This window comes from Schistocerca serialis, chromosome 10 (assembly GCF_023864345.2).
Source record: "Schistocerca serialis cubense isolate TAMUIC-IGC-003099 chromosome 10, iqSchSeri2.2, whole genome shotgun sequence".
In the NCBI taxonomy this organism is placed as follows: Eukaryota; Metazoa; Arthropoda; class Insecta; order Orthoptera; family Acrididae; genus Schistocerca; species Schistocerca serialis.
In genome coordinates this window covers 121205812-121233608 of record NC_064647.1, presented here as the reverse complement: position 1 = coordinate 121233608, position 27797 = coordinate 121205812, and the positions used below count along the sequence as shown (strand labels likewise).

The window sequence follows — 27797 nt, the reverse complement described above, 5'->3', positions numbered from 1 at the left end:
ATATAGCTGGTGTCAAGGAATGCGAATTCGGAGAAGTAATTTCTACTGTTAGACACGAGAAGCCGACCTCGGGGAAGATCAGTTTGGATTCCGTAGAAATACTGGAACACGTGAGACAATACTGACCTTACGACTTATCTTAGAAGAAAGATTAAGAAAAGGCAAACCTACGTTTCTTGCATTTGTAGACTTAGAGAAAGCTTTTGACAGTGTTGACTGGAATACTCTCTTTCAAATTCTAAAGGTGGCAGGGGTAAAATACAGGGAGCGAAAGGCTATTTACAATTTGTATAGAAACCAGATGGCAGTTATAAGAGTCGAGGGGCATGAAAGGGAAGCAGTGGTTGGAAAGGGAGTAAGACAGGGTTGTAGCCTCTCCCCGATGTTATTCAATCTGTATATTGAGCAAGCAGTAAAGGAAACAAAAGAAAAATTCGGAGTAGGTATTAAAATCCATGGAGAAGAAATAAAAACTTTGAGGTTCGCCGATGAAATTGTAATTCTGTCAGAGACAGCAAAGGACTTGGAAGAGCAGTTGAACGGAATGGATGGTGTCTTGAAGGGATGATATAAGATGAACATCAACAAAAACAAAACGAGGATAATGGAATGTAGTCGAATAAAGTCGGGTGACGTTGAGGGTATTAGATTAGGAAATGAGACACTTAAAGTAGTAAAGGAGTTTTGCTATTTGGGGAGCAAAATAACTGATGATGGTCGAAGTAGAGAGGATATAAAATGTAGACTGGCAATGGCAAGGAAAGCGTTTCTGAAGAAGAGAAATTTGTTATCATCGAGTATAGATTTAAGCGTCAGGAAGTCATTTCTGAAAGTATTTGTATGGAGTGTAGCCATGTATGGAAGTGAAACATGGATGGTAAATAGTTTGGACAAGAAGAGAATAGAAGCTTTCGAAATGTGGTGCTACAGAAGAATGCTGAAGATTAGATGGGTAGATCACATAACTAATGAGGAAGTATTGAATAGGATTGGGGAGAAGAGAAGTTTGTGGCACAACTTGACCAGAAGAAGGGATCGGTTGGTAGGACATGTTCTGAGGCATCAAGGGATCATCAATTTAGTATTGGAGGGCAGCGTGGAGGGTAAAAACCGTAGAGGGAGACCAAGAGATGAATACACTAAGCAGATTCAGAAGGATGTAGGTTGCAGTAGGTATTGGGAGATGAAGCAGCTTGCACAGGATAGAGTAGCATGGAGAGCTGCATCAAACCAGTCTCAGGACTGAAGACTACAACAATAACAACAACAGACACGCATGTAAGAATGGAAAATTTGTTCGTCGGTACGTGACCATGTTGTACCTCGGAACACGTTTTCACATTTGGAAACACCTTAATGCTATAGAGTAATTTATGCAATAATAATAAGAATAACAACAATAATAATAACAATAGTAGTAATAATAATTCAACGTGTTAGAAGAACAAGGACTCGGCTCAGAAACACTACAACTGATCAGACATGGGATGGCACAACATCGAAAGTGAAATTCATGAGTGAAATCTCTGACCCCTTCATGATCAAAACTGGAGTAGGCGAAGGATTATCTCCACTGTTGTTCGACCTAATACTGAAGAAAGTAATGAGGGAATGGGAAAAAGAACTGAAAATGCAAGGACACTGAAAACCAACACGACTAGGAGGATCCCGAGACAAGACAGAAATCTCGAAACTAACTTTCGCAGAAGATCGGGCTATACTGTCGGATAACGAAGCAACAGCAACAAAACAAACATAAATACTAAAGGAATGCGCAGAAAAAGTTCCCCCGCAAGTTTCTTTCCAGAAGTGTGAATTGCTCTACACAAAATTAAGCATACAAAAATTAGACCTAAAATGCGGCAACATAAAAAGACATACACTTTTCAAATGTGTAGGTGAAATCTTCGAACCTAAAGGAGGAGAAAAAATCTCACAGAAGGCAAGACTTATACAGGATGTTCCAAAATTCCCGTTACAAACTTCCAGGAGTTGAAGAGGGGACTGAGTAGATAATATTCTGGATTGGAACCCTTGTTCGAAAATGTACCGTTTCCGTGCTACAAACATTTGAAAACATGTGCGTAATGCAACCACTTTTACAAGTCATTTATTGGGCGTCGCCAACTGCATCACTAGTTTTACAGTTCCGCACATGAATAACCAAAGAAACGAAAAGGAAACGTGAAGCAGTGCGGCTTCTTCCAATTCGGATGTGTGACGTGTCCTTGGAGCGCCACAGTCACGCCTGTTGACGCTGAAGGTACGCCCTTATCGCAGACTTTGGGTAATTGTGGCAAAAAAGGTATATGACGAGTCGGACGTTGTGGATAGCAATCTTGATAAAGGCGACGAGCTTCACCATACATACACAAGGGCCATGTCGGTGTATTCTGCAAACATGTGCTCGACCATGTTGTCCTAAACTCACAAACACGTGTATGATACCTGAACCAGGTCGGATACGTGGGATAGACATCAATTGGTATCAGCCTAACCGACGTAAGCACCCCCGACACCATGACTAACCTGTCGCCTGCATGAATAGCAAACGTTTTCTGACGGCTTTAACAATGAAACGGTACGTTTCCCGACGCAAATTCCCATTCAAAGGGTCATGTACTCACTTTCCTCTACAAGTTCTAGAAGTTAATAATGGGAATTTCCGAACAACCTGTGTAATAAGAAATACGGGGCCAGTCAAACAAAGATCAGCCACTACAAAACAGTAATCAAGGCCTAAATATTGTATACGAGGGAGACACTAACACTCCACACAAAAACGATATGGGAAGCATACTGAAAGAAGGACTCAGAATCATGAGAAGATTTCTCGGTCGAAAGCCGATAGAAGAAGGATACACATAACATTCTAGGAAAAGCACAGAGAAGATGTCAAACATATCAGCAGATGTAAGAAACAGAAAGTTGAAGTTCTACAGATACATCAGCATGCTACCACCAACGACACTCATCAGCAGAATTGTGACACAGGCAAGGGCTCAGGTCAACAACAAAATGGATCTCACAAGCAGATTTGACCTAGAAAAATCACAAATCGACCCAATAGAAGTTCGAGGCAGAAACATACACAGAGACAAAACATACAAGAGGGATGTTAGGTCAGAGAATGAGGTCCTAAAGAAAGCAGGGACAAAATGAGCAGAGAATCGTAAGTGACTCCATGAAAAAAAAAAAGAGAATCGTTGAAGATCAGAAAGAATGCTCAAATGAGGGAGGATGCTTTGCATGGTCCTACATGTTCTCGGCGCAAATAATAATAATAATAATAATAATGAAGTTTTCAACATTTTTATTGGCTGAGATCCAGCAACCGTAAATTATTTAATTACAGAATGTGTATACAGCCACACCGGCCGCGCAAAATTTTTTCTCAATTGACCATGGTTTCGATTGCACTAGGGCATTCTTTATCGGAATAAAAGATTACATGAGTTGCATGTAATCACACCATGGCTAATAACGTCTGAGCATGGTGTGATTACACGTAATACATGTAATTTTTTATTCTGATATAGATAGCCCTAGTACAATCGAAACCATGGTCAATTATGAAAAACTTTTTTGCGACCGATGTGGCTGTATATACATTTTGTAATAATAATAATAATTTTGTGTGGCTCAGTGGCCTGGGATAAGTCTTTCATTTGGAAGGTAATTCCTAGAAATAGATTGCAGCACTTGCAAAGTGAATTGTGTCGGTTAAGGGGTGTAGGACGTCAAACGGGCCGACTTGGAGCAGGAGAGGCACCACGGGACATTTTAGTTTCCAGTGTCTATACTTTTACAAATAAATTCATAAAACTTTGTCAGAATCACCAGGGAGGATTCAGAATTTACACTCATAGCAGTGGAAGTTTGAAAACATAGCGAAACAATTTTCTTTAGATGTGATATTTCATCATTTTTTTCCACTTACTAATGGCAGCATTTGTTGCTATAAGTACACTTTTCTTCAAAACTGAGAGAGATTGTTCGATGAATTTTACACATACCATACTTAAAGGCGTATGAAACTATAGAATTTTCCACATCTATTAAAAACTGTGGTAAAAATTGAGGTAATTAACAACAAAATTTGTGTTTTTTCTAAACATGAAGTTTAAAATATAACAGCTCATTCGTTTTTTCATAAATTAAATAAATTCTAGAGTTTAATACACCTATAAGTATGGTATGTATGCTGTGCAAAAATCATCGAAGAATCTCTCTAACTTATGAAGAAGTTGTATCCATAGCAACAAAGGCAGCCATAAGTAAGTGAAATGGGTCTGAGAACTATGCGACTTAACTTCTGAGGTCATCAGTCGCCTAGAACTTAGAACTAATTAAACCAACTAACCTAAGGACATCACACACATCCATGCCCGAGGCAGGATTCGAACCTGTGACCGTAGCGGTCGCTCGGCTCCAGACTGTAGCGCCTAGAACCGCACGGCCACTCCGGCCGGCGAAGTAAGTGAAAAATTGATGAAATTTCACATGTAAAAAATATGATTTTGTTATGTTTTCGAACTTCCACTGAAATGAGTGTGAATCCTGAATCCTTCCTGGTGATGCTGACAAAGTCTTATGAATTTATGTGTGAAAGTATAGACAGTGGAAATTAAAACGTCCTGTGATGCCTCTCCTGCTCCAAGTCGGCCCGTTTGACGTTCTACCCCCCTTAAAATAAGAAAATACGTTTAACTACTATTACAGATACGGCTAGAGGCGAAAGTCTGTAAAGTGTAGCAAGGAACAACGTTGGTTGGTTGGTTGGGGAAGGAGACCAGACAGCGAGGTCATCGGTCTATTCGAATTAGGGAAGGACGGGGAAAGAAGTCGGCCGTGCCCTTTGAAAGGAACCATCCCGACATTTGCCTGGAGCGATTTAGGGAAATCACGGAAAACCTAAATCAGGATGGCCGGACGCGGGATTGAACCGTCGTCCTCCCGAATGCGAGTTCAGTGTGCTAACCACTGCGCCACCTCGCTCGGTGATAAGGAACAACGCTCTCCTCTACAGAAATGCATAATAAGGTGCTCAGAATAAGCAGGGACGAATGCGTCGCTGGCGAACGCTCCACCCCACATAGCGGTCTACAGGTCTACGATAAAATGCATACTAGCTGTACTGACCACGCTCACCGCAGGCGTCATAGTTGTGTTGAGCTGTCTCCTGGGGACGCACCGCTGGACGCTGGTGTAGAGTGTGTGGAGTGTAGGCTAGTGCAGGGGCCTGCAACAGGTCTTCCTCACAGCTCGGCCACCCAGTACGCACTCGCCAAGTCGATAGTCCACGCGACGACATTGCGCGGGTCCTTTTTATGCGCAGTCGCGACCGGCTCTCCTCTATCTGCTTCCCCCCCCCCCCCCCCACCCCCCACACCCCCCACACCCTCCCCTCTCTCCAACATTTTCCTCCTCCGCCGTCTTCTCCCGTTGCCGCATTTCTTTTTATCTGCGGTATTACGCAATAGAGGTGCCGGTAGTACTAGTTGGGGAAGCCTACGGATGCGTTTCCTCCGGACTGCGTACGGCCCTGCCAGTGTCTGCGTCACCGCTGGGTTTCTGTAACAGGCCTTAACGCTGCGTCACACGATACGGTTTCCGGCGTACTGCGCATAGCCGGCTATTTGATACCCTACGGCTTTGAACGAAGGTCTTAACGAGTTGCGGCAAGTAGCCGGAAAGCGCGTACTTCAGTCTAGGGAGCGTAAAGCGTGACACGTGTCTTCGTCCGACACAAGTATGACAGCACTGCAGTGTAGTGTAGCAGAGCTACAGGAGTGGAGGATGGACAAAAGTATGGACCGACAAAAACACAACACTTTACCATGTCTAACACGGTGAAGCATACAGTTGGCATTAATAACAGCTCTCGGTTGTACCGGGTGATCAAAAAAGTATAAATTTGAAAACTTAATAAACCACGGAATAATGTAGATACAGAGGTAAAAATTGACACACATGCTTGGAATGACATGGGGTTTTATTAGAACAAAAAAGAAACAAAGTTCACAAAACGTCCGACAGATGGCGCTGGACAGCAAAATGTCAGTGACTGCGCATGACAATCGTGTACAAAAGGAGCTGTAATGAGAGAGAGAATCAGATGCGCCAGCAGTCGCAGCATGTTGACGTTACCTGAAAAGGCGTTTTTAGTGAAGCTGTATTATCAGAATGGGGAATGTGCTAGTTCAGCGTTACGATCCTATCGCCATAGGAAGGGGATTCCAAGGGGTAAAGGTCCGTTGACAAATGCAGCTGTGGCGAGAATGATTTCGAAGTTGGAATCCACGGGTTGTTAAGACCCCGTAGTGGCCGACCGAGCACGAGGCGTATTGCTGCTGAGACAGTTCAGGAAGAAATGGAGACTGTAGCTGGTTCGTCTATGCACGGGGAAGTCAGCGCTCGTGCAGTCGCACGTCGCACGTCGCATAGGCATTCCATACACTACTGTTTGGTTGGCACTGAGGCGTACCCTCCGATGCTATCCGTACAAAATCCATCGGCATCATGAACTGTTAACTGGCGAATTAGTGAAGCGGAGGGCATTTGCAGTGTGGGCGTTTCAAAAGATGGCAGAGGATGACGACTGATTGAGTAACGTGTTGTGGACCGACGAAGCTCATTTCACGCTCCGAGGGTCTGTCAACGCTCACAACTGCTGAATTTGTGCTACCGAAAATCCTAGAACTGTCGTGGAAACTCCATTGCGTGACGAGAAAGTCACGGTATGGATTGGATGTAACACATCTACCGTTATCGGGCCTTTTTGTTTGAGGAAATGCGTGATTCTGGTTTTGTAACAGCTACCGTGACGGGTGAGAGGTACGCCGATATGTTGCAGGATCGCATCATCCCCAGCCTGGCTGATAAACACCTGCTGGAACGTACGATGTTTATGCAGGATGGCGCTCCACCCCATATTGCTAGAAGCGTGAAAGATCTCTTGCGCGCTTCGTTTGTTGATGATCGTGTGCTCAGCCGCCACTTTCGTCATGCTTGGCGTCACAGGTCCCCAGACCTCAGTCCGTGCGATTATTGGATTTGGGGTTACCTGAAGTCACAAGCGTTTTGTGATCGACCGACATCTCTGGGGATGCTGAAAGACAACATCCGAGGCCAATGCCTCACAATAACTCCGGACATGCTTTACAGTGCTGTTCACAACGTTATTCCTCGACTACAGCTATTGTTGAGGAATGGTGGTGGGCATATTGAGCATTTCCTGTAAAGTACATCATCTTTGCTATTTTCTTTGTTACGCTAGTTATTGCTATTCTGATCAGATGAAGCGCCATCTGCCGGACATTTTTTGAACTTTTGTATTTTTTTGGTTCTAATAAAACGCCATGTCATTCCAAGCATGTGTGTCAATTTGTACCTCTCTATGTACATTATTCCGTGATTTATTTAGTTTTCAAATTTATACTGACTTTTTGATCACCCGGTATTTTAGCGGGCAATGAAAGTACGTATGTAACTGGAGCGTTACATAGGATAATCGTACGAAAATCTAGGCCATCTATTACAAATTAAAGTTTTAGCGTCTCCCTCGAGTTGGTAACACGACACATTCCGAGACTCTAAGTGGGTGACTCGGGGCCGTTAAAGTTGGTGCCGCACGGCTATGGCTTCCTGCACGGCTTTAATATCGTTTTTACAGCGGTAGCGGCAGTTCCGCGACATGCAGGCAGTTTTAACGACAGCGCCTGCAGCTGGCTGGAACTGTTGCTGCGACGCTCCAGCCAGTCTGCTCCAGTTCTGTGGCCGCTCCCTCTCCTGCTGTGGCGTCGCACCCACTCCAGCATTCCAGTTGCAGTCTGACGCGCCAGCGCTCTGATCACACTCATTCCAGGTTGTCTTGCGGTCACTGTTCAGATGACAAACAGGCACTTCGCAACACTTAAGTATACTGATGACCATTCTATATAGCAACACGTTGAAGGGGTGAAGTGTACTGCACGACTGGATACACACCATCATCATCATCATCATCATCATCATTTAAGACTGATTATGCCTTTCAGCAGTAAATGAAGCAGGCAAAAAGTAATACAAACGTCTCAAAAATGAGATCGACAGGAAGTGCAAAATGGCTAAGCAGGGATGCCTAGAGGACAAATGTAGAGGCTTGTCTCACTAGGGGTAAGATAGATCCTGCCTACAGGAAAATTAAAGAGACCTTTGGAGAAAAAGAGAACAACTTGTCTGAATATCAAGAGCTCAGATGGCAACCCAGTTCTAAGCAAAGAAGGGAAAGCAGAAAGGTGGAAGGAGTATATAGAGGATCTATACAAGGGCGAAGCACTTGAGGACAATATTATGGAAATGGAAGAGAATGTAAATGAAGATGAAATGGGAGATACGATACTGCGTGAAGAGTTTGACAGAGTACTGAAAGACCTAAGTCGAAACATGGCCCCGGGAGTAAACAACATTCCATTAGAACTACTGACGACCTTGGGAGAGCCAGTCCTGACAAAACTCTACCATCTGGTGAGCACGATGTATGAGACAGGCGAAATACCCTCAGACTTAAAGAAGAATATAATAATTCCAATCCCAAAGAATGCAGGTGTTGACAGATATGAAAATTACCGAACTATCAGTTTAATAAGTCACGGATGCAAAATACTAACACGAATTCTTTACAGACGAATGGAAAAACTGGTAGAAGCGGACCTCGGGGAAGATCAGTTTGGATTCCGTAGAAATATTGGAACACGTGAGGCAATACTGACCATACGACTTATCTTAGAAGAAAGATTAAGGAAAGGCAATCCTACGTTTCTAGCATTTGTAAACTTAGAGAAAGCTTTTGACAATGTTGACTGGAATATTCTCTTTCAAATTCTAACGGTAGCAAGGGTAAAATACAGGAAGCGAAAGGCTATTTACAATTTGTACAGAAACCAGATGGCAGTTACAAGAGTCGAGGGTCACGAAAGGGAAGCAGTGGTTAGGAAGGGAGTGAGACAGGGTTGTAGCCTTTCCCCGATGTTATTCAATCTGTATATTGAGCAAGTAGTAAGGGAAACAAAAGAAAAATTCGGAGTAGGTATTAAAATTCATGGAGAAGAAGTAAAATCTTTGAGGTTCGCCGATGACATTGTAATTCTGTCAAAGACAGCAAAGGACTTGGAAGAGCAGTTGAACGGAATGGATAGTGTCTTGAAAGGAGAATATAAGATGAACATCAACAAAAGCAAAACGAGGATAATGGAATGTAGTCGAATTAAGTCGGGTGATGCTGAGGGAATTAAATGAGACACTTTAAGTAGTAAAGGAGTTTTGCTATTTCGGTAGCAAAATAACTGATGATGGCCGAAGTAGAGAGGATATAAAATGTAGACTGGCAATCGCAAGGAAAGCGTTTCTGAAGAAGAGAAATTTGTTAACATCGAGTATAGATTTAAGTGTCAGGAAGTCGTTTCTGACAGTATTCGTATGGAGTGTAGCCATGTATGGAAGTGAAACATGGGCGATAAATAGTTTGGACAGGAAGAGAATAGATGCTTTCGAAATGTGGTGCTACAGAAGAATACTGAAGATTTGATGGGTAGATCATATATCCAATGAGGAGGTATTGAATAGAATTGGGGAGAAGAGGAGTTTGTGGCACAACGTGACTAGAAGAAGGGACCGGTTGGTAGGACATGTTCTGAGGCATCAAGGGATCACAAATTTAGCATTGGAGGGCAGCGTGGAGGGTAAAAATCGTATAGGGAGTCAAAGAGATGAATACACTAAGCAGATTCAGAAGGATGTAGATTGCAATAGGTACTGGGAGATGAAGAAACTTGCACAGGATAGGGTAGCATGGAGAGCTGTACCAAACCAGTCTCAGGACTGAAGACCACAACAACAACATGCCTTTCAGCGTTCAGTCTGGAGCGTAGTCCCCATTATAAAATTCCTCCATGATCCCCTATTCAGTGCTAACATTTCTGCCTCTTCTGATGTTAAGCCTATTACTTCAAAATCATTTTTAACCCAATGCATATACCTTCTCTCTACCCCGACTCCTCCTACCCTCTACTGCAGAACCCATGAGTCTCTTGGGTAACCGTGCTTCTCCCATGCGTGTAACATGACCCCACCACCTAAGCCTGTTCGCCCTGACTGCTACATCTATAGTGTTCATTCCCAGTTTTTCTTTGATTTCCTCATTGTGGACACCCTCCTGCCATTGTTCCCATCTACTAGTATCTGCAATCACCCTAGCTATTTTCATATCCGTAACCTCGACCATATTGATAAGGTAACCTGAATCCACCCAGCTTTCACTCCCATACAACAAAGTTGGTCGAAAGATTGAACGGTGCCCAGATAACTTAGTATTGGTACTGACTTCCTTCCTGCAGAAGAGAGTAGATCGTAGCTGAGTGCTCACTGCATTAGCTTTGCAACACCTCGCTTCCAGTTCTTTCACTATGTTGTCATCCTGTGAGAATATGCATCCTAAGTACCGGGTGATCAAAAAGTCACTATAAATTTGAAAACTGAATAAATCACGGAATAATGTAGATAGAGAGGTACAAATTGACACACATGCTTGGAATGACATGGCGTTTTATTAGAACCAAAAAAATACAAAAGTTCAAAAAATGTCCGGCAGATAGCGCTTCATCTGATCAGAATAGCAATAATTAGCATAACAAAGTAAGACAAAGCAAAGATGATGTTCTTTACAGGAAATGCTCAATATGTCGACCATCATTCCTCAACAATATCTGTAGTCGAGGAATTATGTTGTGAATAGCACTGTAAAGTATGTCCGGAGTTACGGTGAGGCATTGGCGTCGGATGTTGTCTTTCAGCATCCCTAGAGATGTCGGTCGATCACGATACATTTGCGACTTCAGGTAACCCCAAAGCCAATAATCGCACGGACTGAGATCTGGGGACCTGGGAGGCCAAGCATGACGATAGTGGCGGCCGAGCACACGATCATCACCAAACGACACGCGTAAGACATCTTTCACGCTTCTAGCAATACTTTTTTTTTTGTTCTAATAAAACCCCATGTCATTCCAAGCATGTGTGTCAATTTTCACCTTTCCATCTACATTATTCCGTGGTTTATCAAGTTTTTAAACTTATACTGACTTTTTTGATCACCTCGTACTTGAAATCGTCCACCTGTTCTAACTTTGTTGCTTCTATTTGGCACTCAATCCGTTTATATCTCTTTCCCACTGATATTACTTTCGTTTTGGAGATGCTAATCTTCATACCATAGTCCTTACATTTCTGATCTAGCTCTGAAATATTAATTTGCAAACTTTCAATCGAATCTGCCATCACAACTAAGTCATCTGCAAATGCGAGACGACATCGATTTTGACGGTGGACAGTAGATGTACTAATAACGATTTCAACATCGTCCAACAACAGATGGCGTAGTGGCGACTGAGTCGTACATGGCTCGCCGTCCCACCATTTGGTATTTTACACACCGTTTTAACGTATTTCCTTCTCACCACATTGTTTTAAATTACTGGAGTTAGTGAGTTGCTTTTTTCGCCTGACCGTCATCAGCGCTAGTAGCGCGTATCGATGTAACCCCTGTGATAGGATCTTAGCTCTGCTGCTATTACTTCCCGGTTGACATCTGTCGTGGACCATCCATAACTCTGACTTCTACATCTTTTTGCCCTCCGCCGGTGTGCCCCAAGGCTCTGTCCCCTCCATCTATAGCCGTCCTATCGCCCTCACTCTCACCCTTAAGTACCGTGGCGTCACCCTCGACCGTCGCCTCTCCTGGACTCCCCATCTCCAGACAATCCAAGCCAAGGCACACTCCCGACTCCATCTCCTCAAGCTCCTTTCCAGCCGTATGTGGGGTCTGGACCCCTCCACCATCCTCCACACCTGTAAATCCCTCATCCGCCCTATCCTTTGTTACGCCCATCCGGCCTGGATCTCCACCCCCCCATACCTTTTATAAATCCCTCCAAATCCTTGAACACCATGCTCTCTGCCTCACCTATCACATCCGTCTCCCCTCCCCCACGCGGATCCTGTACGATCTCATCCTTTTCCCCCACCTCCTCCTTTTCCCTGAAAGGATACGGATCCTGTACACCTGCCGCAAACTCGATCCTCCTCACCCGCTTGTCTCACCCATCCTCTCCCACCCCTGCCCGCTGCCGCGCCTGTATTCCCACGTCCCACCCGGTCTCCATCTCTCCACCCTCCTTACCCTCTCCCAAGGTGGCTCCCGCCAGCTCCCCCTCCCTGGTGATGTCCTCCTCCCTTCCATCTACCCCTCCTATCAACTTTGATCCTCCCCCCCTCCCTGTGTCCTTTCCTTCAGGCACCCTCCCTCCCTTCTCTTCCCTTCCCTTCTTTTTCCTTTTCCCCCATCCCCTCCCCGCACCCCTCTTCCCACAGGCTTCCCCTCCCCCTTCCTCCCTCCCCCTATCTCCCCTGCCCATGGCATCTCTGCTCTCTCCTCTCGCTCTCCCACTCCCCATCCTCCTCCTCCTCTCTTGGCAGGTCCCCGGACTCGCACACGCTCAGTGAACATTAGCGCGCCGGAGATCATCGCCGTCAGTGTCTCGTGTGTGTGCCTTCGTTTTAGTGTTTGTTCCCTGTCACGCCACCACTGTTCACGTGTACTGTCGCCATCATCCATGTTATGTGCTCCGTGTCAACTAGTGTTAGTGATGTTTCTCGTCCAGCGTGAACGGCTCCATGTTTTTTTGTTTTTTAGTGTCTACCTTTTTTGTCCGCCGTTTTGATTGTATTCTCTGTGCCACCTATATGTAATACTGATTGTCAAACTCAAGGCTGAAGAGCGGCGTACTATGCTGCTGACAGCCCGCCTTTGTATAAGGTGTTTAAAATCACAATAAAGAAGAAAAAACTGTCGTGGGCTGGATCGGAACGAGCGCGGAGGAGAGTTCACGGCGGCAGTTCGGGTCGTGAGTTGGGCCCTGCCAGGGAGTTGCAACGCGTCTAGAGCGCAGCCCGGGCCAGCCAGTCGCCGGCTTGCAGCAGCAGTGGGCCCTGCGTGGGCATCGCCCGCCCCACCGTTGTCGCCACGCATCACGTAGGCCGGGCCTGACTTTTGGTGGATTGTTGGCCGGTTGGTTGGCACGAGGACTTCTCCGTGCGGCGTAGTCGACTGGGCCGGTGGCGGTCTCTGCCCAGTGGCGGAGTCTGTCTGGAGCTGTCCGATCGGTACGAGTATTGTCGCTCGCCGACCCAGGACGTGAAGGTTCAGTGGTTTTGAGCATTACGCTGTCGGTTCCGGCTTTGCCGTTGTGGAGGTTTTCCTGTGCGCAACAACGAGTGAAGTTTTCGAGATAGCCGCCGTCAGGTGGAACTGATGAAATTAATTTACCCTTAGTCAAGTGCACCAGCGGAATTTCTGCCTTGTGGCCGTTAGTGTTCTGGGGTCAACGGAAGCGTCCGATCCCACTCGTCGGCTTCGACCCGTGACGTAAGGCTGTTGTGGTGTGTCACGTCACGACGGCGCGGAATTTAGTTTGTGAGAGTGGCGTGTTTGTAGGTGTAGTTTTGATGCGAACGGTGGCGCTCTCTGGTGGTATGTTAGGTGATGTTTTTGGTTTAGTTTGCGAGTGTGGCGTCGTGTGTGAATTTTGGTAAATTGCTTTTTTTATGTCTTTGGTACGTATGGATATGACTGACAGGGTCAACAGTTTTCGGTTGTTGGCTATGATGGGGCACAGTGCGTTGTCTCTAATAAAATTTCTTCAACTATTCGGATTTTTGGATGAAGTTGTGAAATGTTGAATATGTCGTGAATAAATGAGGCTTGCTTAAAGTTCCGGCGTCTCGGACCACGGACGGCTGTATGTGGAGATGTCGTAAGGATAAAAGGTCAAGGGAAGTGTTCGATCCCAATGTGTGGCTGTGAATGTTGGCATTGATATCGGGAGATGTTTTTGAGCTATATAGGTCAGGGGAAGTGTTAGGTCGTAATTTATGGGATCTGGAGCTGCTGTTGAGCTATATAGGTCAAGGGAAGTGCCCGATTCCAGATGGAGTTTTGTGATGTTGGTTCTTTTCGTCGTTTTGCGTGGTTTTGTATAGGGGGTGGGTGTCTAAATTTGTTTATATTTAGTTTGTCCCCACCCAAAAACCCCCTATTTCCCGCGCTTGTCCCGTTAGTGTCATTAGGCTTTTTGTGGAACGTGTGTGTGTTTGTTTTTCGATGTATTTTCGTCCTCATAATGTGTACGTAACGACTTTATATGCGCCATATTGGAATCGTGGTTTATGGTCGTTTCCGCCATATTTGTGACATCATCGGTCAAAGCAGACGGGCGGGATCGGACGTTTCCGTATTTTCGTGTTCTGGTTACCTGCCATGGCCGCTAACGTAAATTCAGGCGGTGTTCATTTTGGGTCAAGTTAACCGTATTATCTTGTTTCGTAGTTAAGTGAACCAGTGGAATTTTCTGCCTTGGGGCCGTTAGTGTTCTGGTTACATGCCCTGGCCGCTAACGTAGTTTTTAGGCAGTGTCTTTTCCTCACCTGTTGTTGCTGCCAAACATGGTGTGTAGTTGTGGCAGCTCAGCTCACATACGCGTTTGTTTGGGGATAGGGGGGCCTTGAATTCTCCTGTACTCCGTCGTGGCAAGCAAGCGGTTGGTCGATAAGTCCGTGACTGTTGGGTTCGCACGCATTAAGTGGTGACCTGTCTCGCCTAACGACGGTAGACATTTCCACTGGAGACTCCTGAGTGCCGTTCTCTTAATTATCCTTTTCGCAGTCTTAATGTTGTTGTAATTTACCTGTATTTTATATTTTTAAATTGGTAAGATTAGTTGTGGGCCTTCAGCCCTGGAAACATGTTGTCAGAGTTTCCTTCAAGCCCAAACATTATCACCTTCTGCTCTTAAACGGTTATTGTAATTTCCTCTGAAAGATTTTACAAGTTATTGTGGGCCTTCCACCATTGGTCTTGCAAAAGGGAAATTTTTATACTTAATGTATTGTTTTACCGATTGTTGCAATATATATTTCCTTAATTTGCGCCGGCCGGTGTGACCGAGCGGTTCTAGGCGCTTCAGTCTGGAACTCCGCGAGCGCTACGATCGCAGGTTAGAATCCTGCCTTGGGCATGGATGTGTGTGATGTCCTTAGGTTAGTTAGTTTCAAGTAGTTCTAAGTTCTAGGCGACTAATGACCTCAGATGTTAAGTCCCATAGTGCTCAGAGGCATTTTGACCTTAATTTGCAGAATTTAACTTTTCAGCTTTCAGTCATCTTATTGCGTTTCCTTCTCTTTCTGTGCACCTTGAGGGCCATCAGCCCTGGTAGCATTTTGGAACATTGTGGCCTTCTGCCTTCAGTAGTCATGATAGTACAACACTGGCCATTAAAATTGCTACACCAAGAAGAAATGCAGGTGATAAACGGGTATTCATTGGACAAATATATTATACTAGAACTGACATGTGATTACATTTTCACGCAATTTGGGTGCATGGATCCTGAGAAATCAGTACCCAGAACAACCATCATGATGCTGTAAACAGAACATGGATTCATCCGAAAAAAATGACGTTTTGCCATTGGTGCACACAGGTTCATCTTGAGTACACCATTGCAGCCGCTCCTCTCTGTGATGCAGCGTCAAGGGTGACCGCAGCCATGGTCTCCGACCTAATACTCCATGCTGCTACAAACGTCGTCGAACTGTTCGTGCAGATGGTTGTTGTCTTGCAAACGTCCCCATCTGTTGACTCAGGGATCGAGATGTGGCTGCGCGATCCGTTACATGCATGCGGATAAGATGCCTGTCATCTCGACTGCTAGTGATACGAGGCCGTTGGGATATAACATGGCGTTCCGTATTCCCCTCCTGAACCCAACGATTCCATATTCTGCTAACAGTGATTAGATCTCGACCAACGCGAGCAGCAATGTCGCGATACGATAAACCGCAATCGCGATAGGCTACAATCCGACCTTTATCAAAGTCGGAAACGTGATGGTACGCATTTCTCCTCCTTACACGAGGCATCACGACAACGTTTCACCAGGCAGCGCCGGTCAACTGCTGTTTGTGTATGAGAAATCGATTGGAAACTTTCCTCATGTCAGCACGTAGTATGTGTCGCCACCGGCGCCAACCTTGTGTGAATGCTCTGAAAAACTAATCATTTGCATATCACAGCATCTTCTTCCTGTCGGTTTAATTTCGCGTCTGTAGCACGTCATCTTCGTGGTGTGGCAATTTTAATGGCCAGTATTGTAGTATCCATGTATACCACTGAAAATACATGTAAACTCATGTATTGCAGAACGCGAGGTTCAGGAGACGTGACGTCATAAACAGTGAGATACGTGAAAAAGCAGCGCTTCTTAAATTGTAACTGAAATTATCCAGACTATACACATCCAGTGATTGTTTGATAATCAGAGCGCTTAGCGACTTGGAATACACTTTAGATATAATTTCAAACTTTTTCTAAACTTCTTCTCTCATTTCTATACAGGGGTTGAACAAAACTATGCAAACATCCCCAGGAATGCATGCTTGAACGTAAATGCAGATATGCAGATGCTATCACAACCTGCTGTTTTCACTGTTGTGTATGACACGAAATGCACCTGTGTGGTGTCCCCAAAGCGTCGCAGCTGTCCGGCTGTTGTGAGAGTAATGTGTCGGAGACAAGTGAACTCGAATATTCACAGATTGTTGGGTCTCGTGTGGAGGGTGCTTCGGCGATGTGTTTGCCGTTTCAAGCGGGCACCATATCAGAGATTTACATTGGCTTTAGCGGAAGCGGAATAACATTAGCTATTAAGTGACAACGCCGACGTGTGTTGAGTGATCGTGACAGGTGATCGTGACGAAAAATAAGACGACAATATCTGCAAAAGGGTCTGCGGAAGTGAAAATCGCACTCGCGAATCGTGTCAGCACCAAAACAACAGAAAGGAAACTCCAGAAGCTGGAAAATGAAGGGCCAGCTGGAATTCCAAAACCACTCATAAGTAATGCGGAAAGTCGTCTTTATAAAACTTTCATCGTAGGATTTCGTAAACTTTGTACATATGAATTGGACCGTGAGAATGTGTTGCGAAATAGGACTGCGAGAAAGTAACTTGAAAGTGGTTCCTTGTCTGTTTAAACATTCGTAACGGCAACAATACTGCCTGAATTCAACACTGTGAATCATTAAACTTTTAAACATAAATTGCCCCTGGAAAAACTTATTGTTCGCTTTTTTCATTATTTAAGTTTGCCTTACCAGTTGCACAATGAAAACATCGTGCAACTGATCTTGCTTTGCAAGCACATCGCATTTGCTGAGCTACAACTAACGCTGAAATGCACCAGGTGCAAACCGCTTTCTCTTTTTTTTCTTTTTTTTAAGGAAAAAAGAAGACAATGCATACTTCGTTCATAACAAATCTGATAAAGCAGAAACGATGACACATGTTTTGGCATGGACTTTGAATGCGCACAATGACGGATAAATTACTACACCGAATATAATTAATTTTCTGATAAAAAAAGTTGTAAATTGAGAAACTCTTTCTTTGCTCCACAAACATTAATACATAAAATACTTCGGTTATTTAATGGAGAAATTTAAGTAGGCTTTAATATCAAATGAGATCTTTTCGAAAAGTCAGCTAATAAAATGACATTATTCAACAGTTATTCCTACAGATAAATTCAAATTGAAAAGTATGGATGACTGTTTTTCTTTCCCTGTACCCATGTCTCTGGATACCTGAATCAACAATGCTTAACTACAATCTGCTTCAATAAAATACAAAATCTGCGATCAATTACCTTAAATTAAATCCTGTTCTATTGCTCATCAGAATAATGATAATAAAATATTCTTCTCAAAATGCTTCAATCTCTTTCCTCATCTCAAATAATTAATCAGTAAGTCAACATGTTCCACTTCCTCAGAATATAACTGCAATCGTACGTCTACGTCTGCATCTACATGGATACTCTGAAAATCCCATTTAAGTGACTGGCAGAGGGTTCATCGAACCACCTTCACAATTATCTATTATTCCAATCTCGTATAGCGCGCGGAAAGAATGAACACCTATATCTTTCCGTACGAGATCTGCTTTCCCTTATTTTATCTTGGTGATTGTTCCTCCCTATGTAAGCCGGTGCCAACAAACTATTTTCGCAATCGGAGGAGAAAGTTGGTGATTGGAATTTCGTCAGAAGATTCCGTCGCAACGCAAAACTCCTTTCTTTTAATGATGTCCATCCCAGATCCCGTATCATTTCTGTGACACTCTCTCCCATATTTCGCGATAATACAAAACATGCTGCCTTTCTTTGAACTTTTTCGATGTACTCAGACAGTCCTATCTGGTAAGGATCCCACACCTCACAACAGTATTCCAAAAGAGGACGGACAAACGTAGTGTAGGCATTCTCCTTTGTAGGTCTGTTACATTTTCTAAGTGTCCTGCCAATGAAACGCAGTCTTTGGTTAGCCTTCCCCACAACATTTTTTTATGTGTTCCTTCCAATTTAAATCGTTCGTAATTGTAATACCTAGGTATTACCCCTCGGCCTGTGCCGTACTACCACCTATGACACACCACTGCCTCATCACACCACTAACAGTGACCATCAACTCCTGCGCATCTTGCAGAGCAGGGATGGCCCAAACAAGCCTCCAGGCGAGACGGCATCTCTCGTGACACTGCGCTCTTATAATTTCAAACAGTAAAACGGCGCTTACATTTTTATGACACCCAAATACTAACGAAATACCCATGAAATTACCTTAAGCCCCCTATCAATGCAACAGGCCTTCAGTGGAAAACGTGGTGCCGAAGACATAAAATCGTGACTACGCGGCAATCGAAGAATGTCATTTGCTCGGATGAGTCTTCTTTCACGCTGTTTCAGAATCTTATCGAGCTAATGTCCCAAGAGTGAAATTTTGCGAACTGTTCAACTATGATTTGGACAGCCACATCGTAGTATTCCATGGGCCCCAGGGTTATTCGAGAGGGTCACATTACTGCCAAAGCTTAAGTGACCATTTTGGCTTATCATTTTTTTTTTTTGGTCATCAGTCTACTGACTGGTTTGATGCGGCCCGCCACGAATTCCTTTCCTGTGCTAACCTCTTCATCTCAGAGTAGCACTTGCAACCTACGTCCTCAATTATTTGCTTGACGTATTCCAATCTCTGTCTTCCTCTACAGTTTTTGCCCTCTACAGCTCCCTCTAGTACCATGGAAGTCATTCCCTCATGTCTTAGCAGATGTCCTATCATCCTGTCCCTTCTCCTTATCAGTGTTTTCCACATATTCCTTTCCTCTCCGATTCTGCGTAGAACCTCCTCATTCCTTACCTTAACAGTCCACCTAATTTTCAACATTCGTCTATAGCACCACATCTCAAATGCTTCGATTCTCTTCTGTTTCGGTTTTCCCACAGTCAATGTTTCACTATCATACAATGCTGTACTCCAGACGTACATCCTCAGAAATTTCTTCCTCAAATTAAGGCCGGTATTTGATATTAGTAGACTTCTCTTGGCCAGAAATGCCTTTTTTGCCATAGCGAGTCTGCTTTTGATGCCCTCCTTGCTCCGTCCGTCATTGGTTATTTTACTGCCTAGGTAGCACAATTCCTTAACTTCATTGACTTCGTGACCATCAATCCTGATAAGTTTCTCGCTGTTCTCATTTCTACTACTTCTCATTACCTTCGCCTTTCTTCGATTTACTGTCAAACCATACTGTGTACTCATTAGACTGTTCATTTCGTTCAGCAGATCATTTAATTCTTCTTCACTTTCACTCAGGATAGCAATGTCATCAGCGAATCGATCATTGATATCCTTTTACCTTGTATTTTAATTCCACTCCTGAACCTTTCTTTTATTTCCGTCATTGCTTCCTCGATGTACAGATTGAAGAGTATGGGCGAAAGGCTACAGCCTTGTCTTACTCCCTTCTTAATACGAGCACTTCGTTCTTGATCGTCCACTCTTATTATTCCCTCTTGGTTGTTGTACATATTGTATATGACCCCTACTTTTTTCAGAATCTCGAACAGCTTGCACCATTTTATGTTGTCTAACGCTTTTTCCAGGTCGACAAATCCTATGAAAGTGTCTTGATTTTTCTTTAGCCTTGCTTCCATTATTAGCCGTAACGTCAGAATTGCCTCTCTCGTCCCTTTACTTTTCCTAAAGCCAAACTGATCGTCACCTAGCGCATTCTCAATTTTCTTTTCCATTCTTCTGTATATTATTCTTGTAAGCAGCTTCGATGCATGAGCTGTTAAGCTGACTGTGCGATAATTCTCGCACTTGTCAGCTCTTGCCGTCTTCGGAATTGTGCTCTCTCCTCTGCATTGAACAGTGGAATTCCCGTTGCACTCTTAATGTTACCACCGTTGCTTTTAATGTCACCAAAGTTTGTTTTGACTTTCCTGTATGCTGAGTCTGTCCTTCCGACAATCATATCTTTTTCGATGTCTTCACATTTTTCCTGCAGCCATTTCGTCTTAGCTTCCCTGCACTTTCTATTTATTTCATTCCTCAGCGACTTGTATTTCTGTAGTCCTGATTTTTCCGGAATATGTTTGTACTTCCTCCTTTCATCAATCAACTGAAGTATTTCTTCTGTTACCCATGGTTTCTTCGCAGCTACCTTCTTTGTACCTATGTTTTCCTTCCCAACTTCTGTGATGGCCCTTTTTAGAGATGTCCATTCCTCTTCAACTGTACTGCCTACTGCGCTATTCCTTATTGCTGTATCTATAGCGCTAGAGAACTTCAAACGTATCTCGTCATTCCTTAGTACTTCCGTATCCCACTTCTTTGCGTATTGATTCTTCCTGACTAATGTCTTGAACTTCAGCCTACTCTTCATCACTATTATATTGTGATCTGAGTCTATATCTGCTCCTGGGTACGCCTTACAATCCAGTATCTGATTTCGGAATCTCTGTCTGACCATGATGTAATCTAATTGAAATCTTCCCGCATCTCCCGGCCTTTTCCAAGTATACCTCCTCCTCTTGTGATTCTTGAACAGGGTATTCGCTATTACTAGCTGAAACTTGTTACAGAACTCAATTAGTCTTTCTGCTCTTTCATTCCTCGTCCCAAGCCCATATTCTCCTGTAACCTTTTCTTCTACTCCTTCCCCTACAACTGCATTCCAGTCGCCCATACTATTAGATTTTCGTCCCCCTTTACATACTGCATTACCCTTTCAAGTTCCTCATACACTTTGTCTATCTGTTCATCTTCAGCTTGCGACGTCGGCATGTATACCTGAACTATCGTAGTCGGTGTTGGTCTGCTGTCGATTCTGATTAGAACAACCCGGTCACTGAACTGTTCACAGTAACACACCCTCTGCCCTACCTTCCTGTTCATAACGAATCCTACACCTGTTATACCATTTTCTGCTGCTGTTGATATTACCCGATACTCATCTGACCAGAAATCCTTGTCTTCCTTCCACTTCACTTCACTGACCCCTACTATACCAAGATTGAGCCTTTGCATTTCCCTTTTCAGATTTTCTACTTTCCCTACCACGTTCAAGCTTCTGATATTCCACGCCCCGACTCGTAGAACGTTATCCTTTCGTTCATTATTCAATCTTTTTCTCATGGTAACCTCTCCCTTGGCAGTCCCCTCCCGGAGATCCGAATGGGGGACTATTCCGGAATCTTTCGCCAATGGAGAGATCATCATGACACTTCTTCAATTACAGGCCACATGTCCTGTGGATACACGTTACGTGTCTTTAATTCAGTGGTTTCCATTGCCTTCTGCATCCTCATGTCGTTGATCATTGCTGATTCTTCCACCTTTAGGGGCAATTTCCCACCCCTAGGACAAGAGAGTGCCCTGAACCTCTATCCGCTCCTCCGCCCTCTTTGACAAGGCCGTTGGCAGAATGAGGCTGACTTCTTATGCCGTAAGTCTTCGGCCGCCAATGCTGATTATTTATCAAAATTTAGGCAGTGGCGGGGATCGAACCCGGGACACAAGACGTTTTGATTATGAATCAAAGACGCTACCCCCTTTTTTTTTTTTTTTTTTTTTTTTTAAGTCTCATTTTGTTCGCCTTCGTTCGTTGCATTGGCTCGGGGCGGACGCCGTAAGACATCCGTTTCACTCGTTGTTGATCGGTGCACTCAGTTTTTTATTACAGAGAGCAGCTAACCCTCTGACCGAACACGCTGAGCTACCGTGCCGGCAAACCCCTAGACCACGGGTAGTAAGATAATTGGCTTATCATTTCCATCCCATAATATTTTTTTTCCGATGGTGATGTTGTGTTCCAAGGCGACCGGGCTCCTGTTCTCGAAGCCTCGCATCGTCCAAGACTGGTTTTGTAAGCGCGACGATGAAATCTAGCCATTAGGTTCAAATGGCTCTGAGCACTATGGGACTTCTGAGGTCAACAGTCTCCTATAACTTAGAATTACTTAAACCTAACTAATCTAAAGACATCACACACATCCATGCCCGAGGCAGGATTCGAACCTGCAACCGTAGCGGTCGCGCGGTTCCAGACTGTAGCGCCTAGAACCGCCTGGCCACTCCGGCCGGCCCTTAAATACAGCTGGAGGAATTTCTTCATTTTCACTAGCTGACGTTCCGTTGTCCTCCATTTCAACTATGGATGTACGAAGTGAACAAGTAGGGACAGTATGGTAGGACACCTGTTAAGATATGACGGAATAACTTCCATGGTACTAGAGGAAGCTGTAGAGGGTAAAACCCCTTAGTGGAAGACAGAGATAGGAATACACCCAGCAAATAATTGAGGACGGAGATTCGAAGTATTACTCTGAGATTAAGAGGTTTTCACAGGAGAGAAATTCGTGGCGGACCGCATCAAAACCAAACAGAAGACTGACGACTCAAAATAAAATAAAAAATACTCTCCTGTACGAGTGCAAGTTGTCTTGAACAGGTTTGAAGATGCTGAATAAATCAGCCCACAAGTTGCAAAACCAAAGGTTTATATAGCCTTCACCAAGGTTTCGATGTTTATAGAATGGCTCTGAGTACTATGGGACTTAACTTCTGAGGTCATCAGTCCCCTACAACTCAGAACTACTTAAACCTAACCAACCTAAGGACAGCACACACAACCATGCCCGAGGCAGGATTCGTACCTGCGACCGCAGCGGTCGCGCGGTTCCAGACTGTAGCGCCTAGATCGATGTTTATAAATATATTTTCTGCGGAACGAGTGGGTTTGGTTACATCACAAGGTGGTAAATTACAGTAGTTCTTCATGCATATATTTGCTGAATCGCAGCCATATTTATGATTTTGTTTTGAATACCATTGGGTTTAGTTCACCGTACCGAGAGGTTCTAGGCGCTTCAGTCTGGAATCGCGCGACCGCTACGGTCGCAAGTTCGAATCCTGCCTCAGGCTTGGATGTGTGTGATGTCCTTAAGTTAGTTAGGTTTAAGTAGTTCTACGTTCTAGGGGACTGATGAACTCAGATGTTAAGTCCCATAGTGCTCAGAGCCATTTGAACTACACCGTATGAGGAATGGTTATACATTGTGGCTTTAGTATCCCCAAATTATTGTCTGACCCTTGTTCATGGGAATTCGATTCTCTGAAGAGCAGGACTGGTAATTCTAAAATCAAGGATGTTACATTAAAATTAAACTGACCCAAGATTGCTCTTTTGCAGAGGTTACGAAACTTCTGCATCGCTCGAGAAAGCATAGGAAGTCGAGAGGCAATGTACACGTACTTTCATTTTTAAGTTAATTCCCTAAAGAATCAAATGTACTGTCACTGTCTGTGGGACAGTCTGTGAGGATATACGTCATCGGCAGCGAAGAATTTCGTGTTCGCAGTACTGCGGTCGACACTCAACAACGAAACGTAGCGCGCGGCAGCGTTGGCAAGTACAAGTAAGCGCCAGGAGCACATTCACTCGCCCATCGCCAGTAAAAGCGGCGACGAGGTCAGGCAAAGTGAGGCACTAATATAGTAGTCGCGGGGTTACGACGGGGAAGAACCCGCCAAACAGGTTTCGGGGGGGACTAACCGCACGCTAGACCACCACGTGACCAAGGTACTCGCTAGAGAGTAGCCGGTTACAGCAGGTTCTTGCATCTAATTACCTCCGCGTCAGCGAATATCGCTGCTGGAGACGGACGCAGGTGGGTGGTAAGGCACCCAGAATCAGCTAACTCGCACTAGAAGGCTCACTAGAGAAGGTTATTGTAGGGTAAGTTAAGGAGGCGAATACTTGAAACATGAAACATACACTGTTTTCGAACATTATGAAGTTCCTCGAAGAAAACGATTTTTTGACACATAGCACCTTTTCAGAAAATATAGTACTTGCAAAAGACGACTAGCTCTTTATACCCGTGAAGTAATAAGTGCTGTCGACAGGGGATGTCAAATTGATTCCATATTTTTAGATTTACAGAAGGCTTTCGACACCGTTCCTCACAAGCGTCTTCTAACCAAACTGCGTGCCTACGGAGTATCGCCTCAGTTGTGCGACTGGATTCGTGATTTCCTGTCAGAAAGGTCACAGTTCGTAGTAATAGACGGAAAGTCATCGAGTAAAACAGAAGTAATAACCGGCGTTCCCCAAGGAAGTGTTATACGCCCCCTGTTGTTCCCGATCTATATTAACGACACAGGAGACAATCTGAATAGCAGTCTTACACTGTCTGCAGATGATGCTGTCATTTACCGTCTTGTAAAGTCATCAGATGATCAAAACGACTTGCAAAATGATTTAGATAAGATATCTGTATGGTGCGAAAAGTGACCCTGAATAAGGAAAAGTGTGAAGTTATTCACATGAGTACTAAAAGAAATCAGCTAAATTTCGATTACGCGATAGGTCACACAAATCTGAAGGCTGTAAATTCAACTAAATACTTAGGGATTACAATTACAAATAACTTCAATTGGAACGATCACATAGATAATATTGTGGGTAAGGGCAAACCAAAGACTGCGATTCTTTGGCAGAACACTTAGAAGGTGCAACAGGTCTACTAAAGAGACAGCTTACACCACGCTTGTCCGCCCTATTCTGGAGTATTGCTGTGCGGTGTGGGATCCGCATCGGGTGGGACTGACGGATGACATCGAAAAAGTACAAAGAAGGGCAGCTCGTTTTATATTATTGCGAAATAGGGGAGATAGTGTCGCAGACATTATACGTGAATTGAAGTGGCAATCATTAAAACAAAGGTGTTTTTCGTTGCGACGGGATCTTCTCATGAAATTTCCATCACTAGTTTTCTCCTCCGATTGTGGAAACATTCTGTTGGCACCCACCTACATAGAGCTCGCACAGTAAAATTTAACTTCTCGTTTTTCTCTCGTGCCGTTCGAGAGTGGAACGGTAGAGAGACAGCTTGAAGGTGGTTCACTGAACCCTCTGGTAGGCACTATATTGTGAATAGCAGAGTAATCACGTAGATGTAGATGTCTACTATGAACAACAACGCCACAGATAATCACTGCAGACACCGCATCAGTATTTGCCCTGGTTTCATCGCATCTTCCACTTACCGTTTCATCTCTACGCCACTACGCCACTCAGCATCCTGTATAACCCACACTGTTTGACAATGAAAGCGCAGCATCAGGGAGGATAGCAAGTGACGAACTACGAGGAGCGTTCACTAAGTAACGCAACATTATTTTCGGCCAATTACGGCTGAAAAAAAGAAAAAACGATGAGTTCGTTGTGGGACATCGTGGAATATTCTCGCTTCAGAAACAGTTTCGTGAGGCTCCGATGGTGGCGGCGATATACGTAGTATTTAAAATGATGTCTGTAACGGAGATGCATTCCAGGCAGACAGTACGTCATTGAGTTTCTTTTGGAGGAAAACCAGAGCATCGGAGATCTTCATAGGCGTTTCCAAATTGTCTACGGAGACCTGGCAGTGAACAAAAGCGCGGCAAGTCGTTGGGCTTGTCGCTTCCATCCGTTTGGCCAAATGGAGGATGGAGACGGTGGAAAGCAGTACCTGGATGATGAGGACGTTGTTGATGCGGTAAGATGTTGGCTACATCGACCAGTAGCGTGGTACCATGCGAGTATGCAGGCCCTCCATCTAAGGTGGCGTAAGACCGGCGCATTGAAAGGAGGTTATGTTGAAAAATAGAGTTCTGTAGTGAAAAGTGGGGACTAATATGGTGTATTGGAATCCTGAACAAAACCAACGTGCTTTCAGAACACAAATATGTTTTCTTACTTATTGAACGTCCCTACTACTACAGGGAGGTTCAAAAAAATGTTCAAATGTGTGTGAAATCTTATGGGACTTAACTGCTAAGATCATCAGTCCGTAAGCTTACACACTACTTAACCTAAATCATCCTAAGGACAAACACACACACACACACCCATAAAATGCTTTTTTATTCCAGTCTCTGATCACAAATGAATTCTTTACACGATGACCGGTTTCAGACTGTAATGACCATCTTCAGATATTTTTACACCATGTCCTAAAGTGTCTCTTAGGACATGGTGTATAAAAGATCCGAGGATGGTCATTACAGTCTGAAACCGGTCATCGTGTAAAGAATTCATTTGTGATCAGAGACTGGAATAAGAAAGCATTTTACGGTATTGGATCACTGTTTGTACACGCGATTATGTCGCAGTTGGTGACACACACCCATGCCCGAGGGAGGACTCGAACCTCCGACGGAACCAGCCCCACAGTCCATGACTGTAGCGCCCACGACCGCTCGGCTAATCCCGCGCGGCTACGGGGAGTTGCTCAAAAGTAATGCCTCCGAGTTTTTGCTGCAAAAACACTTAAAACTTCTTAAATCTATCATTGCACACATTTATCCTTCATGTCTACATATTTGTCAAGAAAAAAAGTGTTGCATTACTAATACACTGAAGAGCCAAAGCAACTAGTACAGGCATGCATATTCCAATACAGAGATATGTAAAGAGGTAGAATACCCCTATATAAGACAGCAAGTTTCTATCACAGTTGTTAGATCGGTTGGTGCTCCTAAAATGGCAGGTTATCAACATCTAAGTGAGTTTGAACGTAGTATTGTAGTCGGCGCACGAGATAGCGACAAAGTGGGGCGTTTCCCGTACGACCATTTCACGAGTTTATCGTGAATATGAGGAATCCGGTAAAACATCAAATCTCCATCCTCGCTGCGGCCGGAAAAATATCCTGCAAGAAAGGGTCCAACGACGACTGAAGAGAATCGTCAAAAGTGACATTAGTGCAACCCGTCCACAAATCGCTCCAGATTTCAATGTAGGGCCATCAACAAGTGTCAGCGTGCGCCCCATTCAACGAAACATCATCGATGTGGGCTTTCGGAGCCGACAGCACAGAGCCTTACGCCTCGTCTAGGCCCGTCAACAACAATGTTGGACCGTTGATGACTGCAAACATGTTGCGTAGTCGGACGAGTCCCGTTTCAAATTGCATCGAGCGGATGGACGTGTACGGGTATTGAGACAATCTCATGAATCCATGGACCCTGCATGTCAGCAGGAGATTGCTCCAGCTGGTGGAGGCTCTGTAGCCGGTCGTTGTGGCCGAGCGGTTCTACGCGCTTCAGTCCGGAACCGCGCTGCTGCTACGGTCGCAGGTTCGAATCCTGCCTCGGGCGTGGATGTGTGTGATGTCCTTTGGTTAGCTAGGTTTAAGTGCTTCTAAGTCTAGGGGACTGATGACCTCAGATGTTGAGTCCCATTTTTGGAGGCTCTATAATGGTGTGTGGTGTGTGCAGTTGGAGTGATATGGGACCCGTCCTGATACGACTAGAT

The 27797-nt window shown here is 44.4% G+C and overlaps 1 protein-coding gene across 2 annotated transcripts in view; it reads right to left on the bottom strand.

Moving 5' to 3' along the window:
* Nucleotides 1-27797, bottom strand: part of LOC126424971 (uncharacterized) — a 248448-nt gene that overhangs the window by 93080 nt on the left and 127571 nt on the right. The window contains exon 1 of one of the 2 annotated variants that reach the window (XM_050087854.1): nt 5143-5299. The exons of the other annotated variant lie outside the window; for it this stretch is intronic. Within the exon in view, the coding sequence (XP_049943811.1) occupies nt 5143-5163 (21 nt within the window). The 5' untranslated portion in view covers nt 5164-5299. Of the gene's footprint in view, nt 1-5142; nt 5300-27797 lie in introns of those variants that run through there. 2 annotated transcript variants of the gene reach the window in all.